Raw genomic sequence first — 17,714 nt, forward strand, 5'->3', positions numbered from 1 at the left:
AATGAACAAGGGGTAGTGGAAGGGGAAGTGGGCGGGGGGTTGGGGTAACTGGGTGATGGACACTGAGGGGGGCACTTGGCAGGATGAGCACTGGGTCTTATGCTAAATGTTGGCAAATTGAACTCCAATAAAAAAATTAAAAAATAAATAAAAAATAAAACCCCATGTATGCACTGCCATCCTCACTGTTGTGAATATTCTTCCTTCCAGTCAGAGCATCCAAGCCCACTGCTGCCATTTTTTGCCTTTTTTTTTTGGCAGGGGGGTCGGCATCTTCAGAGAGGCACCTATGCTATAGATAACCGTCTCTGAATAGACAAGGAGAGAGACTGACTCTTTAATTTTAATTATGCCAATATCTAAGTATCTTGGGACTCTGTCCAGAGCTCAGTTTTGAAGCTGAAGAGAAGCCCATCGAGCATGAATTGAACCAAATATTCAGGAAATACTTTCCCAGCTTATCTAGTGAGGCAGCCTTAGCTTTCAACAATGGTAGCACCTCTTGAAAAGGATACCAGAGAGACCCAGGACTTGCTTAGGAACAGAAGATAGGGCATTTGCAGCTACTTTTTGTCATAGACTGGTGTTGTCTATGCTGGAAGCACTCAGTTTACCATTGTAAAAGAACAGGCTTGACACAGTTACAGCAGTTGATTCTTGGTTATAGTCCTCTCACTCTGTTGAGCATTCACATGGGGCAGGGTCTTTACAAACAAGTTTTGCAGCTAACAGAATTTTATAGAGCCTGGCATATTACACTGGGCTCCTCTTTTATCACTACTTAATGAAGAATTTAATCCATGTTGGCATTCCTCTAAAGGGTTTTGGTTACTGAAGCTTATAAAAGTTTTCTGGTTTCACATATGAGTGAATCCATTCTTTAAGAGCTCCCACTGGGAATGAGGACAATAAAATAGGAGTGCTGAACTTGGAGTTAAGGAGAACTTGGTTCAAACTAATCTTGTGACTGGGGAAATTTTAGCAATCTTTTAGGGTTAAGATTAAATGAGATACTATGTAGAGAGCAGTTAATATTTCTGCCACAGTAAACTTTCAAGAAATGTTCTCTATCTTTTCCCATAGTGACCACCAGGGGATGTTCTAGAACAATCCTACTTGCATACTTTATATCAGAAGTCATATGCCATAGGGTCGGTCTTACTGAAAAGCACAAGGTGGATAGCACTTCTCCCCCTGAACTTATTTCTACCAGCTGATGAAATCTCTTCTTTGAAAGCCAGAGCTCATTGTACTGTAGTGATCTCCTTTCCTCTTTCTTGTCAAGACTCCACTAACCTGAGTCTAAACTAAGTAAATGTACCTGGAGTAGGGTATGCAAAGAATAGGTGGGTTACTTTTACTTCATGCTCCCCACTCTGCTAAATATTTTTACTCTTAAGAAAGAAAGTGCTGAGGCACACCTGGGTGACTCAGCAGTTGAGCCTCTGCCTGTGGCTCAGAGTGTGATCCCAGGGTTTGGGATTGAGTCCCACATTGGGCTCCCTGCATGGAGCCTCCTTCTCCCTCTGCCTGTGTCTCTGCTTCTCTCTCTGTGTCTCTCATGAATAAATAAATAAAATCTTTAAAAAAAGAAAAAAGAGGGATCCCTGGGTGGCGCAGCGGTTTGGCGCCTGCCTTTGGCCCAGGGCGCGATCCTGGAGACCTGGGATCGAGTCCCACATCGGGCTCCCAGTGCATGGAGCCTGCTTCTCCCTCTGCCTGTGTCTCTGCCTCTCTCTCTCTCTCTCTCTGTGACTATCATAAATAAATAAATTTTAAAAAAAAAGAAAAGAAAAAAGAAAGGGCTGAAATATCTGATTTTTGTTTCTGTCATTCAATGCTGCTTAATCATTTTTTTTTTTAATCTTACTTCGTGGTCAAAAAAGCATTAAAAAGAAAAATCTAAAACCAAAGTTGGTTGTATTCCCTCATCAATCTGCTATCAATCTGTGTTACTTCTGGTTATTTCTCGTATACTTAATCAATATTTAAATATTTACAGTAATGGTAGAAATAGAATGTGTTTTGCAATGTTCCTTGCATCATATCGTATTCCACCCAACACCACCCCCTCCTTTTAAAATTGGTGAACTCTCTAGTTCCCCTCATTTCCCCCCTCCCTCTTTTAATCCTACATGCTGTCTCTCACTGCCCCTCACTTCACTTCTCCCCCCGTCCCCGGGGAGTCAGTGTTAACAGACTGGGTTACATTTGCCAGCACTTTTATGCTCATACAAACACACACACACAGTACATATATTGTTATCTGTTGTGGTTTTGTTTTTGACAAAAAAAAAATGGATTTTAATGAAGTCAGTTCTCTACAATGTAGTTTTTGCTATGTGAACTTTAAGATCACTTTCAAGACTGAATTCCAGTGAAGTCTGAGGCAAGCCTGAGCTTTGCTGGGCCCCGACTCTGACGTTCCTATCTGCAGTGAGTCTATAATGCCTTCAGGAATGTCTCGGAGTCTCATTTTTGGATGAGGCTGCCAGTGTTGAGTTACTGTAGCATTTGTTTTCCCATTTTTCTCCCAAGCCACATTGCAAGAACTGATAGGTTCACACACCTTCCATTCTTCGGGTTAATCTTGGCTCCTTAGTGGCCACTTGATATATTTGTTTTTCTATTACCGAAGTCAGTGCTGCCCTTGGAGAATCCCCATATGGATTTCATGTGGCTTTTGTGCTTTTCTTGGGCACATCTTTTGAGCTAATATTCTCAGTTCTATATCTATATCAGGGCAGGTGACAGAAGGGCAGTAGGTCTAAAAAATTTTATATGACAGTTTAGATTTTTGCCAGCCTAGGTGCCATTTTGGGAATGATGACTTGTGATTTATTAAGTTAAAGTAACTCTCAATTATACAGCACGTTTTCCTGACTACTGAATTATGAATACCTGTTGTTCCCCATATTCTCTGTCTTCCTTATGGCTTGAACACAATATGCTTCACTAGAGGGAAGACCTCAGAATGCAGTGTGGCGTTCATGCCGATCCATCTTTCCACTTCTAAACAAAGCTGTTGTGAGAGGCGGAAAGAGTCAAAACCAGGGATGGAGTCTGACAAGAAAAGAAAGTGATGCCTTGCTTTTGTTCTCACCTTTAACTCTGAAAGGTATTACAAGTAACTTTTAATTAAAGAAGCTCACCAAGGACCGAGCTGCATGGATAAAGTTAAACCACAGATCATCTTAAACTTTTCCTTCAGCCTCACAGGATGCCTCAGGGGACTGCTGGCATCCTGCTTAACCTGCCTTTGTCCCAGTTCTCCTGGGGGAGCAACCAAAAGCACATCTGCTCTTGCTCTCTCCCTGGAGTCCTAACAGCCAACTGAGATAATATATAAGAAAGCACTTGGATGAACAAGCAGACATACGTATTCAAAATCTACTGAATGGGAGGGATCACTGGGTGGTGCAGCGGTTTGGCGCCTGCCTTTGGCCCAGGACATGATCCTGGAGACCCGGGATTGAGTCCCACGTCGGGCTCCCGGTGCATGGAGCCTGCTTCTCCCTCTGCCTGTGTCTCTGCCTCTCTCTCTCTCTCTCTCTCTCTGTGTGTGACTATCATAAAAAAAAAAAAAAAAAAAATCTACTGAATGGGAAAGAGTGACCTGAAGGCACCGTGTTAGGTACTGAGGATACACCTAGTAAGGACACATCTCAGCACCCAGGAGTTTATACAAACTACTCGGGTACTAGTCAGCAACTTGTTTTCCTGCAGAAGTTGACGAACCTTGACTACATGCATTGTGGATCTTTTGTTTGTAGTTATGCACCAGTCACTTAAAAACGAGTTTAGTTCTTTCATTCTTTCTTTCATTAATGCCCCCTTCACACTTAGCATCCTAAAACATCCTACAGAAGTGTTGCCCCCACATCAAAATGGAATGTGGTCACATCAGCCTGTGTTGAGTGGTCCTCATCTTCAGATAGATTAAATGATGAGAAAACCTAATATTCTACAATCTGATCCCAAGGGACAAAACCTGTGGTGCAACCCAGCATCTGCTGTGGACCTTCTCAGACCACAGCAGGACCAACCCAAGATCTTCCCCAGAGGCCCTGAGGAAAGGGGGCGTCTTGGGTGGTAGCTGGGCACCAGTACGTTTTCTTTTAATTTCTATAAGAGGTAATGATATCAAAATCTGAGATTCATTGGTTTCAAAACCAATAAACTATGGGAGTTAATTTTGACAGGAAGGTACGTATAATTTCCTGTTGCAACTCATATTTCAATCTACCATCATCTACCCTGAACTACCCCTAATTAGCTTCCCAGAATACTTGGGCCTCCTTCCAATTCACCCTCCATATTGTAACCAGAGTGATCTTTTTGAATTAAAAACATCATCATGCCATCTTCTGCTAAATCTCTGCTTAAAACACTTTAATGGCTTCCTACTGCTCTTAGGAAGAAAATGAAAATCAGAAACTCAGCCACGATTTCTAAAATGTCATTTTCTCCCCTTCAGTCTGATTTCATAACCTGTTCCCACAGTGTCTTTATCTTCAGCTTCCTATGACTGTACTATCCCCCTTCTGCCATACGTCCTTCTGGTTCCCTCTGTCACCATTGCCTGAACTCCTTACGTTCATCTCACTCACTTGTGTCCTTTGTTTGATTAAGTTATTTCTTTCCTTAAGATCATCTCAGCTCAGATATAACTTCTGGGAATCTTTCCTTGAAGTTCTCAATCAAATCATGTTTTTAGCTCTCTGCCTTTCCCTACTGTGCAACTTACAATACCGTGTACTTTCTTTCATATCCTCCCCTGTAAAAACATTTTATTTATCTGTGATTATTTCATCTGTCTCACTTAGTAGTCTAGAAGCTCATGAAAGCCCAGACCATATCTGTTTTGCTTGGTTTGTTATAATTTACTTGCCATCATTTTCCCATGTCATGCCTGACATAAGATAGACACTCAATAAATATCTGCCAGTTGGCTGATTGGTTGGTTGGTTGGTTGGTTGGTTGGTTGGATGAATGAATGAATGACCAGAAATCCATGGTGATCTAGGACTTAGGCTCTCTTGCCTTTGATCTCCTTCCTATTCTCTGAAAGGAGTTGCCATCCCTGTTTCAGATGATAATTACAGCCCAAGGAAGTCAGAGGCTGATGACTGATGAGCCCAAAAATGATGCATTGACAGCCGTGTTAGGCTTGTGAAGCACCTGAGAGCCTCTGAAGGCAAAAGCATGACATCTAGTTTGTTTCACTTGAGTGGGCAAAGCTGCAACAGCAGGGATGAAATCCTCTGCCTTGGCCCCTTGATGCTTTTGTCTCCTGTGCAGAGAAGCAAGCCCAGGGGCCTGTATTCACATCAACAGAGCTTCCTAATACCTGACCGACTCTAAAAGCATGACTCCTCTGAAGGCAGCTCTACTGCTAGAGCAGTCCCAACATTGTGACTCCCCTCTCTCACCTGCTACATACACGGGGAACCTTGTCAGGATGGATAATGAGGAATACTGTCAGGCCAGAGAGAATAGCATGACACACAGTGGACATCCAGACAGAGCTTGGGAGGACTTTTAGGTAGTGGAAAGAGATCGAAGTCCAGGCCCACCAAAGCAGACTGGTGAATACCAGACAGAAAAAGCCAGGCAGGGAGACTTGAGGGCAGCCCCAGCCAGACTTTTCCCAGGTGTGTGGGTAGCTGCTGTCACTTGTGGGGGCTGACCTGTGAGCCTCCCCTCTGTGCTCTTGCCCATGGTGACCCTTATGTCATGTCTGCTCTCTGTTTCTCAGTATCTCTCTCTTTGCCCCTCCCTGCCTCCTTCCCTCCCTCTTTCCCCTTCCTCCTCCCTCTCTTTCTTCCTCTCCCTCCTCCTCTCTCCTCCCTATCCTCCCTCCCTCCCTCACTGCCTCCCTTTCTCCCTCTCCCTCTCTCCCTTTTTCTCCTTCCCTGTTCACTACCCGCCCCCCTCTCAGAAATTATATTGCTTGTTTTATTCCATGGTTAACCCAGGTAGTTATTCCTGTATTTTGCTCAGATACTCGTCCCAAAAAATGCAAGTAGATTTTAAGGTGGTTTCTTCCTCTGTGCCTGTACCTGGGTTTGGCTGGCAGCAGCTCTGTGGACAATCTAGAAAACAGGGGAGAACTGACCAGAAATGGCACTGAGAAATTGACCAGTCTGATTTGTGCAAATGAAGGACAAGTCAGAAAGAATGGTTGACATTTATGTTTATTGGTGAAGGGAATTCAAATAATTACACACTGTCTGGGCTTGTGGATCATTGCTCTTGTAGTTCTGAATGGAGTTTCTTTGTCCCACCCGACATGTCCTCCCAGAGAGTTGGCCCCTGAGTACACCCCCCCTCCCCGCCCCCCCCCCCCCACACACACACAATGCTTGGCTGGGCATAGATCAGAAGAGTAGGTCACAGAGATTCATAGAATTTGAACTGCTTTTCCTTTCCCTGTGAATTAATCTTTTAAATGTCAGCATTTTAAACTTGGCCTTTTCAAAAAATATGATACCATATGAACCTTACTTAATCGAAAATACTTTTTTTTACTTCAAAGGGTTTTTTTTTTTGTATGTGTGTATATATGTATGTTTTTAGGGCTTTTTCCTCCTAAAAATGGGAAAAGCTAACAAAACAAGAGGAACTTGATAAAGGATGGGCTGCATGAGAAGGAAGCTGGTTTCTTTAGGAATCTCCAAAAGTGTTTTTCAACAATCACTTTTTCAACAATCTCCAAAAGTTATTCCAAAAGTGTTTTTTTTTACAGGTGTGGGATTTTGGAAAGCTGACTTTTATCCTTCTCCTTGCCTCCCATGGGAGGCAATTTAGAATTGTATGATTCCAGTCCTGCTGTAAAAGGAGTATGGCACGCCTTTTAGAGTTGCATGGTTTTGACAGTCATTTTTTTGATCCAGATTTTTACAGATGACTAATTAACTCACATGTTGTATAACAAACCTTTGAGTTAAAACATCTATGCCCATTTCATAGATGAGGTAACTGAGACCCAAGGAGTCTGCATGAAGCCTGCATGTTAATGGCACCCTGGGATTCAAGCCTGGAGGAGCCATCTGTGCTTTATCCATCTATAATGAATGAAATGCATGTCCAGAGAGATGGATTCACATCTAGGTCTGCTGCTAACCTGCTGTATTAACTTTGATAATTAAATCTTAACATACTAAATAAATAAATAAATAAATAAATAAATAAATAAATAAATAATAAATAAATCTTTCCATACTTCAGTTTCTCTACCTATAAAATGGGCAAGCATTGCCTATTTTTCTCTCCCCACTAAGATTCCATGAAGAATAAAATGATAATATTTTGATTGCACAAAATACCGAAGTATAAAAGAATTAACCATCATTGTCTTAAATAATGATAGGGTTGAGTCCAATGTCATATCAGGTATGAGGTAAGGTGTCTTTTATATTTCCTCTAACATAGTTAGGGAACCAGAAATAAGAATGGGATTCAGGGGTCCTGAATATATGGGAAGGGGTCTATGACCATGTAAGGGAAGCTTAATCTCTAAAGCTGTGTATGGACACCTTTTATTCATGTGAATGATAACAGTATAAACAGATGCCTCAGGGAAATTGAATATCAAATTGGAGCTGATTATCAAACACTTAGTTTTCCAAACCTTGAAACTTTCGGATGTCGGTGCCCTTCACGTTTGGAGAACATCCATCTTGGTGAGCTCCTGTCTGCCAGGGACTGTCACAGAGATTCTATCAGAGGCAGACAGATGCTCCCAGCTGTCGGAGGGAGCCAGAGTCTGCCTTTAGCCCTGAGCCAGGGAGCAGAACAAGCCCCAGCCTCTGGAGGGAGGCAGCCAGCACCAACTCCCCTTCTCTGATGGTGGGCTGTTTTTCAGGGTGACGTCCAGAGGACACTCATCCAAGTGGACTTTGGTGATGGCATCGCAGTGTCTTATGTCAACCTCAGCTCCATGGAAGACGGGATCAAACACGTCTATCACAACGTGGGCATTTTCCGAGTGACCGTGCAGGTGGACAACAGTCTGGGCTCTGACAGCGCCGTCCTGTACTTACATGTAACTTGTATGTTATTACTGTTGTTGGTTTATGACATATTTAAAATATTGCATCCTTTTAAAGTATAACCCAAAGTTTCATGTCTAGAAGCAGCTCACCAGTTATCTCTAAGGAGATGGGGAAGGAGAAGAAGAGAGCCAAGCGGGGAGAAAGTACAAAGAAAGTCAGGGAGTGGAACTTGAATAATCCTAGAATTTGTGTTGCTTGAAATTATGCACGCTGTACGTACTGTGCCTTTTCCAGGGGCCTCCGAGACTGCATACCTGGGTCTGGGGGCTGGGCCAGAGCAGCTTGCTGAGCTCTCTGATTGCATGTGAATTTGCCTTTTTTTTTCTTAATCAAAACCATTTGAAAACAATTTTCACATATGGCTCAATCTAATACAATGAGAATTAGCGCAAGTGATGGAATTTCTACCCATCTAGTTATTCTTCTCTTTTCATGATACATCTCACTGTTTATAACACTTCTAAAGACTTTTGCTCCTTTTTGTAAAGTATTTCCTGTTGTTGTTGTTTTTTTTATATGTTATGTTTGGTGTTAGAGGGAAGGTGATGTTGAGAGAGGGAAAGAGCTGCATTTAGAAGTAATTCCAAGAAGTGTTGAAGTGTTTGTCCCATCAAGGAATGTAAAGATGTACTAAATATGGGGAGATTGTGACAGCTTCTAAGTTCTGTGTAGTACAACTGTGTGCCACAAATGCCTCTTGTGGCAGGTGTGTGAATGTCCCCAAACAGGCTTAGGACTTGTTTTAGTTGCTACAGAAATGCTTTGCTTTAAAATAAAAGTAGCTGTGTGAAGCCCCAGTGACCTAATGGATAGGGTGCTGGCCTTCTAAAATGAAAGTAGCTCCTTCTATGAATGGCCTTTCCAAATTAATTCTAAATTCTAGACCAAGAACATTAAGGCTGGGCCATATTCCATGCCTCTTACCTGCATCTTGCACACTGAACTGAGTATAGAACATACCAACTAGAATCTTTTTTTCTTAAGCTACGGTGGTCCAGTGGGAGGACAAGACTATTTAGGGAGTCCCTGAGCAATTGTTCATTACCGACAATTCCGGCAGTATTAGTGATTCTTGGTCTTTCTCTCCCACACATTCATGACAAAGGTGCTTTGAAGAAACACATCCTCCCTTCTTTAGGTTTAAGCAAATCCTCACAAGATTCCCAACCTGCATGGTTCCTCCTGCGTCTTTTCAGCTAATGTTTATTAAGCAATTACTATGTGCTGGGCCTTAAGCTAAGCAAGCTCTTTACCTGTATGATTTCACTTTTCAAAATAACCTGATGAAGAAGGCACTATTAGAAACCCTCATTTACCCAGAACAGTGGGCATCAGAGGGCTTGAATAATATATTTGAAATTGAAAAAAAAAAAAAAAAAAAAAAGGAAATTGCAGCCTACAAAGCCAGGCTTTAGATTCAGGTTTGCCTGTCTCTTGATCACTAAGGTTGTTGTCAGTGACAGTACTTATCTCCAACAGCCTTGTCCCCTCCACTTTGCAGATTGTCCTAAAGGAGCATGAGCAACTTGCTATACAGCTACATAGGTTCAGGGGCACATTTCATAGGCTCCCTTCCTGCTGACACCATGGCTACCCTCACCTCCAGGGCTGACCTGTATGGACTTTCTGGAGTTGTCTCTTTCTAAGAAATAATCTTCCTTACTAAGTAACAGTCAGCAAATCTCTCAGAAATACATCACCAACATTGGTTATTGGTAGCAAAACTAACAACATAAACGCCAGTACATTGGCTGAGAATGGCCACCTACCTAGCATAGCAGCCTGTCCTATCCTGACTTATTCTACAAGGGGGATTTTTGTTTGAGAGCTGCTCTCCTGAAGAATTACGGTGATTTTGCTCCATATCTTGCATATGTATGAAACATCTTCCACACTCTAACTGTATGTGAATACTGATTTCAAATTCAGCAGCTTTTTGGTCTCTGTTTCTCAGGCTCTCCCATAGATCATCCACACCTTGCCCTCCTGGTCACCCTTTGGATTCTTCCTCACCTGGAAAAATGATCATATCCCTTGAGGGCTAGTTCTCTACCCTGGCCCTCTGCTAGGTTTGCTCACCCCTGGGAAGGAAAACAGCACAAAGATCGGAGGTTGCTGAAGCCAGGACTTCTAAAAGAAATAAAGCTCTTTGTTCTTGTTTTTTTTTTTTCCTCATTAGCCTAGTTGAGTGGCTCGGCAGTTTGACTTTCACCCTAGTAGCAGATGATCTATAATGGAAAGTTTTGTGTTCCGATTTTAATTTTGTTAGCCTCATCTTAGGTTAAGTGTTTGGATAAGCATACTTCATATAATGGAACCCCTTCCTAAGCCTAACTTTGGGCCTAAGAATTAACTCTTTTGTACTAACTGTATCAAAGCAGGACTCCTTTGCCTCACCTGACACCTCTACCATGACAAGCATGTCTTTCAGATGGAGAAAGCAAAGATTGGAGAAGTACTTTCTCTTTGACACTGTTTTACACTTACAGGGAGTCAGAACAAGACTATAATTGATCAACATTCCCCCAGACCTCAAACCTGAAGAGGATCATGGCAACTTTTGGTGCCACAGTGTGGGGGGAGAGGGGTTTGGGTGGTCTTTTTAGAAAAAAACAAACACTCAATTGAATGGGAGTTGTTAGGTACAGATGCTGGCCTGGACTCCCAGCCAACTCACTCCATTTCTCTGAGCTTAGGTTTTCTCCCCTGGCATGTGAGGAACACACATCTTGTTTCTCAAAGGTTCTTTCCAGCAAAATATGCTGTGATCTGTCAACTAGTAAAGCTTGCTTTTCCACCATCACAAAATAACATGTGTGTTTCTATTTAGTGGGTTCTAAGCAGCAGTTCTTGGTTCCCTTTGTCAAGCCTGCCCTCTGCCTCTCTCACCAATACCCCCTCCCTTTTGCTGCAATTCACCCCCAATGCCTGACTTGATGGCATGCTCTCTCTGTACTCTCCAGGTCAGAAAAGTGACTTCGTTCCAAATCAGAGGGTTTTTTAGTTTTGGTTTTGTTTTTTAATATGGGTTTGCAAAGGTTATCAGAAACAAATGGAGATGATGTGCCAGCTCTAATGTTTCCAGGAGTGGGCCGGCCTTTCTCACTGGGAGGCTGGGTAATCTGTTGTAGCCTGACATTTGGAAAGTCCTTGGGGATAGGATTTACTGTGCTCTGCTAGTTTGCAAACTAAGGAGACATGTGGTGCAGCCAGTGTTGCCTTTGGCTGGCGGGGCAGGAGGTAGAATTTAGAGGACATGCAGATTTCTGCTCAGAAAGCCACCCCACCTCAGCAAGTCTTGCAGAAAAAAGTCACTGAAAACTATGCAAATTTGCAGAATGGGAGATTAAAAAAAAAAAAAAAAGATTATACGGATTTTCTAGTTCTTCCCATCTCTTCTCTCCAACTACCTCTCTACATAGGTAGATGTCTTTCTGTTCCTATCTTACGGTAAATGGATCATTTTCTTGATCAATTTTTGTGGCTTTACAACTTTTCATATGATTATTATATTGGCCAGAGAATGTCAGACTTGAGTTTTGTAAAGTTCGGTTTAATGAGTCCCCTGCCCCAGAATCACATGATAAAAATGTAGTGTCCTGTGCCTTCTCCCAGATCTGCTGAATGGGAATTCCTAGAAGTATGCATCATAATCTGCCTTGAACAGTTTAGTATAATCCTTATGTATGTTGAAGTTTAAGGAACTCTGCTTTAGGACCTCATCTTTATTCTTTGAACTACTTTTATTTCTTCTAGACGCTCTTAAACATTTCAGACAATCAGCAATGTAACGCATACACAATATTTAATTTGGTGGTCAAAGGAAGTCTCCAAAACAAATGGCAGAGCAGTCATTACAGTCCAGAGCAATCATTACGTGTGTGCATACACATGTGTGCACGCACACACACACACACACACACACACACACACACACACAATGTTCAGCCTCACAAACATCAGCTGCATCCTGTAGCACATTAAGGCTAAACAAGAAAAGAGGAGGGAGACCCAATTCACACAAGTATTTTCCCAGTTCCCTCACCCACCTAGCCAGGAAGATTCATATGGAGTGATGCAGCGCCACCTGCCGTCCCTTTTGTGCATCACAGGCACCTGTCTGATGGAGCCACATCTGCTGGCTTGTTCAGCTCTGGATTTAGTGCAGCCAGCCAGCTGAGGGCCTTCAGGGGCTGGAGTTCCACTTCCACAACTCACTTAGTGCAGACTGCACCTTCTGCACATAGAAGAGATGCTTAAAAGATAGGCTTTTGGGCAGTAGGAACTAGGTGTGTTAAACACATGAAAATTAAATGACTACAAGAGGACAAGGTGGGAATATGAAAAGTAAATCACACATATTTGAATGAACATGTAATGTACAAACATGCAAGAATGAATTCATACGAGCACACATATGCATCCTCCAGGGCCTACAAGCCGATATGCTGTATGTCCTGAATCCTTCTTAGATCTCATTGGCTTCCACTCTTTCCCTCCATTTCTCCCCTGCAGCCACTGGGGCTTTCTTGCTGTTCAAACTTCCTCTGCAAGATCTTTGCACTTGCTCTACCCTCATCCTGGAGCATCACAGGTAGTATGTGGTGAACTCCTTCAGTTTATTCAGGTCACTGCTCAAATGTCATTCCTTCTGAGAGACAAAAATAGCACCTACCTCTGCTCTATGTGTTCAGTGCCTGCCTCCCTCCCTCAATAATACATAACCTCCACCAAGTACCAGGTGTCTCGAGCACCTAGAATGATGCCCGACATGTGGCAACACTCCAAAACTATTGAATGAATTAATGACCACATTTCACTGAAAAGATCCCATTTTTGTTATTAACAGGACACACCGGCACCATTCTTATTTTGATGTTCTGACTGACTTTAAAAAAATATTAAATACTAATGTGAGAGAGACAAAAATGCTGAACCCCTTTAGAATGGAACTGGCATGTCTAAGAGAGCTTATCTAGTCCTTGCATTCTAGCGGAGTCATTCACTCAGATCAGGGGAGACAGGAAGGACATTCCAGAAGCCTGGTCACTGGAGCGGAGACTGAAGGCTGGCAGGTGCCCTCAGAGAGGTGTCTAAGCCAAGACTGCAGGGGAGAACAGGGCATAGCCTGCTGGAGCAGACCGAGTGATAGGGAACAGCAAGAGCCATGTAAGAAATGAGAGCATGTGTAAAGTGCATTTGCTAATGCCTGGCATGTATTTAAGTGATCGGTAGATACTGACTCTCAATAGCTCTTTTGTGAAGATGGGAAAGATCTTTTTGAGCATTTGTCAGCTGGCCAGAGCATGGGCTTTAAAATCAAACTACTTTGGCTCACACCCTGGAATTGATGTTTCCTAGCTTCATGAACTTGGGAAAGTCATTTTCCTCTGTTTGTTCTTCTCTAAATGGAAGCGATAGTAGTGCCTACTTCATGAGGTTGTTGTGAGGAGCAAATGAGAGTAAAAAGAGTCATTAGCAGAATATGTGGTACACGGTCATCACTCAGTAAATGCTGCCCTTTTATTAGTACATTGAACCGTTCTGACTTATGAGCAACTACTTCTTATCATATGGCTTATAAGCCAGAAAATCAATTCTGTTCTGTATGCTGGTCACCAAGCCTCTAATTCGATGAAGAGCGAGAAGCACAGACAAAAGCAGAAATGAGAAATTTTATCATCTACCCAACAAACATTCGATTATCTGCTACATCTCAGGAACTCTTCTAATCTTTTTATATCCAAAGATAGGAGAAACTCTTACCCTCCAAAAGTTTGCAGCCTGTGTTCTCTGTCTCACAAATTTTAGATCAGTATGTGTTAACTATCGTCATCATTATTAGGTAATGGGAATTTTAATTTTGAACAAGTGAGTAGTCTGATCAACTTGGCTTTCTAGAAACATCACTCTCACAACACTTTGTGGTATGAAAAGGTACATAGTCATCACCATATATCGTATGAACGTATAATGTGTCTACATGTAAGAATGGACTCAGACAAACACACATATGCATACTTCAGAGCCTACAAAACAACATGCTCTGTGTCCTGAATCTCTCTTAGATCTCATTGGCTCCCTCTGTTTCCCTCCATCTCTCTACTGCAGTCACTTAGGCTCTCTTCTCTTCTGCAAACATGGAGAACCATCTCCCCCTCAAGGTCTTTGCACTTGCTCTACTCTCACCCTGGAGTGTATGTTTTATTCCGGGTGCTGAGGACCCTGGCAGTTGGTGCAGCTTATCTATTACTTAGGAATGCAGGCACTGAACACGTAGCCAGAGGGTGGATTATTAGTGTGGGGGCAGGTTGGAGGCAGGAAGATCTGTGCGGGTCATGACAGCCCAGCTGCATGAGCCAGGGAAGGAGTGGAGATGGTGAGGGGAACTCTAACTGAGAGATATTTATGAAACCAAGTTATTGATTCCCAACATAGACTGGATGACAAGGAATAAGGAATCCAGATTGACTTTCTGCTTCTGGGTTGGTCCCCTGGATAAATATTGGTTTCATTCATCAAGATATGGAGAATACAGAATGCGGGGGAAATAATGAATTTCTTATTCATTATTCAACATCTGGCTTCTAATTGAGTCCTGAGTTAAGTAGGTGGTTTTTGAGTTCTAAGCATGTCCTTTATAGTTGAAGGCCAGGGTGTGGATGATATTACTCAGCACAATGCTGAGTATATGGTGGGAAAAAAAGACCAAAGTATATACCCTTGGAAACACGTTAAGTGGTGATTAAATCAGATGGAAAGCTATCACTTTCTTCTCCACTTCATGGAATAATGATGGGATGACAGAATTTTGCCACATTCACCTCAAAGGAAACTGCATTTTGCCTGGGAGAAGCAGCTCAAAGGGAAGACCAGGGGTCAGAGGAAGAGCCCTACTGGTTTTCTGTGAAGAGGGTACTCATAGCTTTGTGGGTTTGGGCATCTGATTAAGGCTTCTGTCTAATGGGCCTCCATAGGTAGAATCATCCCCTTTTTTAGTTGAATACATCTGAGAACCACAGAGCTGCCTCTCCTTGCTCACACATATGTGGTCCTGGACAAGCTGAACTCAACACCAAACAGTTTGAACCAGGTAGTGTTACATATACTCATGCAGAGGGACACTCACACATGCTCTCATACATAAAAATACAGATTTACACATATATAGATCTTTACAATGCCAACAAAGCCTCAAGAATAATTACATCTAAAATGGTTTGGGGATTTGTTGCTGTAACCACCACTGCCACCAGCTCCTGCTGTCACCACATCCAGTCCATGAGGTTTTCATCATCCTGGTTTACCACCATGGGTTTGACCTCTTGGAAACATTTCATATCTTCCTTTGAATTCTCATATTATGCCTGTTCATTTGAGGACTTCATAAATTACTCGTATTTTATTTTAAGTTTCACACATAAATAACTCAAGTTTTAGGCCTAGAAGAAAGATCAGTAAATAGAAAATATTGAGACACAATGGGTCACATTATATCTTTTTTCTAAGGTAGGGAAAGCCCCTTGGCACCTTCCATAGGGAGTATGACTGATGTTTTGGAGACTTCCAGAATGAATATGTATTCTCTTCAGAGCAGGAAAGGTGAAGCAGAGAAAGCTCTTCCTTCTCTATGCCTCGTCTTTTCTCTTATGCCTCAGGTCCCCTGGAGCACGTACACCTGTCTCTTCCCTTTGTCACCACAAAGAACAAAGAGGTCAACGCGACGGCAGTGCTGTGGCCCAGCCAAGTGGGCACCCTCACTTACGTGTGGTGGTACGGAAACAACACCGAGGTAGGTCAGCCTTCCACACAGGATCCCTTGGCACCTCAGCTCAAACTGGCTGAGGAAATAAAGGAAGTGAAAGCGACTATGGAACTCAGGAGTCTAGGGGTAGTCCTAGCTTCAGGGACAGCAGGCTCATAGTGATCCAGTAGTCTCATCCGTGTGTTCCTTTTATCCCTCTGTCCCTGTCTCACCACGCCACCTCTACACCTCATCTCTGCCTTCCTCTATGTTCGCCTTCTTCTCCAGTTGGACTTCCCTTTGCAAAGACCCTTAGCAGCAGCCTGAGCTTTATACTCTCACAGCTGAGCAGAGAACATAAACTGGCTTTAACAGAAGTTTGAAAAGAAGTCCCAGAATGGAGCATTAGTGATCTCGCCTTCCCAGGGCTGGGTGGAAGAAGAGGTGTTGAAGTCAGCCTCCTTGGAACCACATGGACTAAGAAATGGTCCTCAAAAGGAAAAAAGCCAGTGGATACCAGATGGTCAAAAGCAACAAAGACTTGTTTATTACAACCCAGCCCCCGTGCGGCCCTCCTCATGTGGCTTCTCCTTTCTCTCAACTTCACCCTTTATGTTTTCCCAAAACATGCCCCATGAGCAAAAGTCAGCAGCAACTCTAAAACCAGCAGAGGCCTTAAATCTTATTTACTCTAAGTCCCTCATTGTGCAGATAAAAAAGTCAGGCGGACAGACATGAAGTGGTTTCCTCCTGCCTCATTCGACTGCTTCATGTGGAGGCCAGATCCGAGGCCTTCCCATACCTATGGGGATTTTTCTTGCCCTCCTACCAGGCCGCAAGCTCTGTTTTGAATTTCCTCCATTCTCAGGGATTAGTTTGCTTCTATATATCAGTTCAGGCGGTCCAGTCTAAAGCCCCCACAAAGGGCACTTACAGGAGTTGCTCAGGATTAGAAGGCTTCATCTTTCTCCAGCAGAGCTGCTCTCTTGAACTTGGTGACTTTGCTCTTCAAATACAGTGCATCTTCTTCTGATACAAATCTTTTTCTACCCCAGAGCTGAGTGTTGGCTTTAACTAGAGACATAATTTTGCACAGGCCCAGAGATGAAATCTCTTCTGATGCCAAACCTGCTACATGCCTGGCAGAGGAAGGAAACTCTTCACCTCTACTGCTAATTTAACTCCTCTAAAAAGAAGGCTTCCTTATTATTTCTTCTGAAATTATGCATATAAATTTGGCCCACATTGGGCCCACTACCTACAGTGACAGAAGAGAAATCTAAGTTATTTGCCTAAAATCTAGTGCTAGGAGGTGAATATACTAAAGAACTTTCTCCTGTGTCTCCTTTTTAAATGTTTTTTGACCTTACAGGAGAAAACCAAATTCTCAACAGATTATGTTGAGTAGACTTCTTATGTCTTGTGCTGGGCTTTAGTCTTCCCTCTGCCATATAGGGAGTTACATGAATTTGGATTTTAAAATTAATTAAGAAAAGAGAGGAAAGAAATGTTTATGGGGAATGAGTTGAGGGAGGTCAATAGGCTAATTATCTTTTCCTCCAGGACCCCGGTGTCCGATTATATTACAGGCACTACTCCAAATTGTTGTGGGTTTTTTTTTTTTTTCCAGCCCTCAAACCACTATCCAATTAGTACTTGTTTCCATAGCAGCTACTTCCAGAAACTGCTGATAGGGCTTCTCAGAGGGGCCAAGCCACACAAGGCCACTCCAGTCCAACTAGAACATTCTTGGTGTGCATGGTTGCTGTGTTCCATTGTCATTTTCTATGAATAGTAAACCCTGGAGATGAACGACTGGAAGCCTATAGATTTTCTTAAATCTTAAGATTTGCTTAAATCTGGGTTAATATGAACTACCTGTTTTCATCTGATTTGAGTATGAGATCTATCCC

At 42.7% G+C, this 17,714-nt stretch overlaps 1 protein-coding gene across 5 annotated transcripts in view; it reads left to right on the plus strand.

Moving 5' to 3' along the window:
* SORCS1 (sortilin related VPS10 domain containing receptor 1) overlaps nucleotides 1-17,714 on the plus strand; it is a 506,783-nt gene that overhangs the window by 437,839 nt on the left and 51,230 nt on the right. For all 5 annotated transcript variants that reach the window (XM_072805397.1, XM_072805395.1, XM_072805394.1 and 2 more), the window contains exons 19-20: nucleotides 7,868-8,054; nucleotides 15,716-15,849. In XM_072805397.1, coding sequence (XP_072661498.1) covers nucleotides 7,868-8,054; nucleotides 15,716-15,849 — 321 coding nt within the window. The remainder of the gene's footprint in view (nucleotides 1-7,867; nucleotides 8,055-15,715; nucleotides 15,850-17,714) is intronic.

This window comes from Canis lupus, chromosome 29 (genome assembly GCF_048164855.1).
Source record: "Canis lupus baileyi chromosome 29, mCanLup2.hap1, whole genome shotgun sequence".
NCBI lineage: Eukaryota > Metazoa > Chordata > Mammalia > Carnivora > Canidae > Canis > Canis lupus.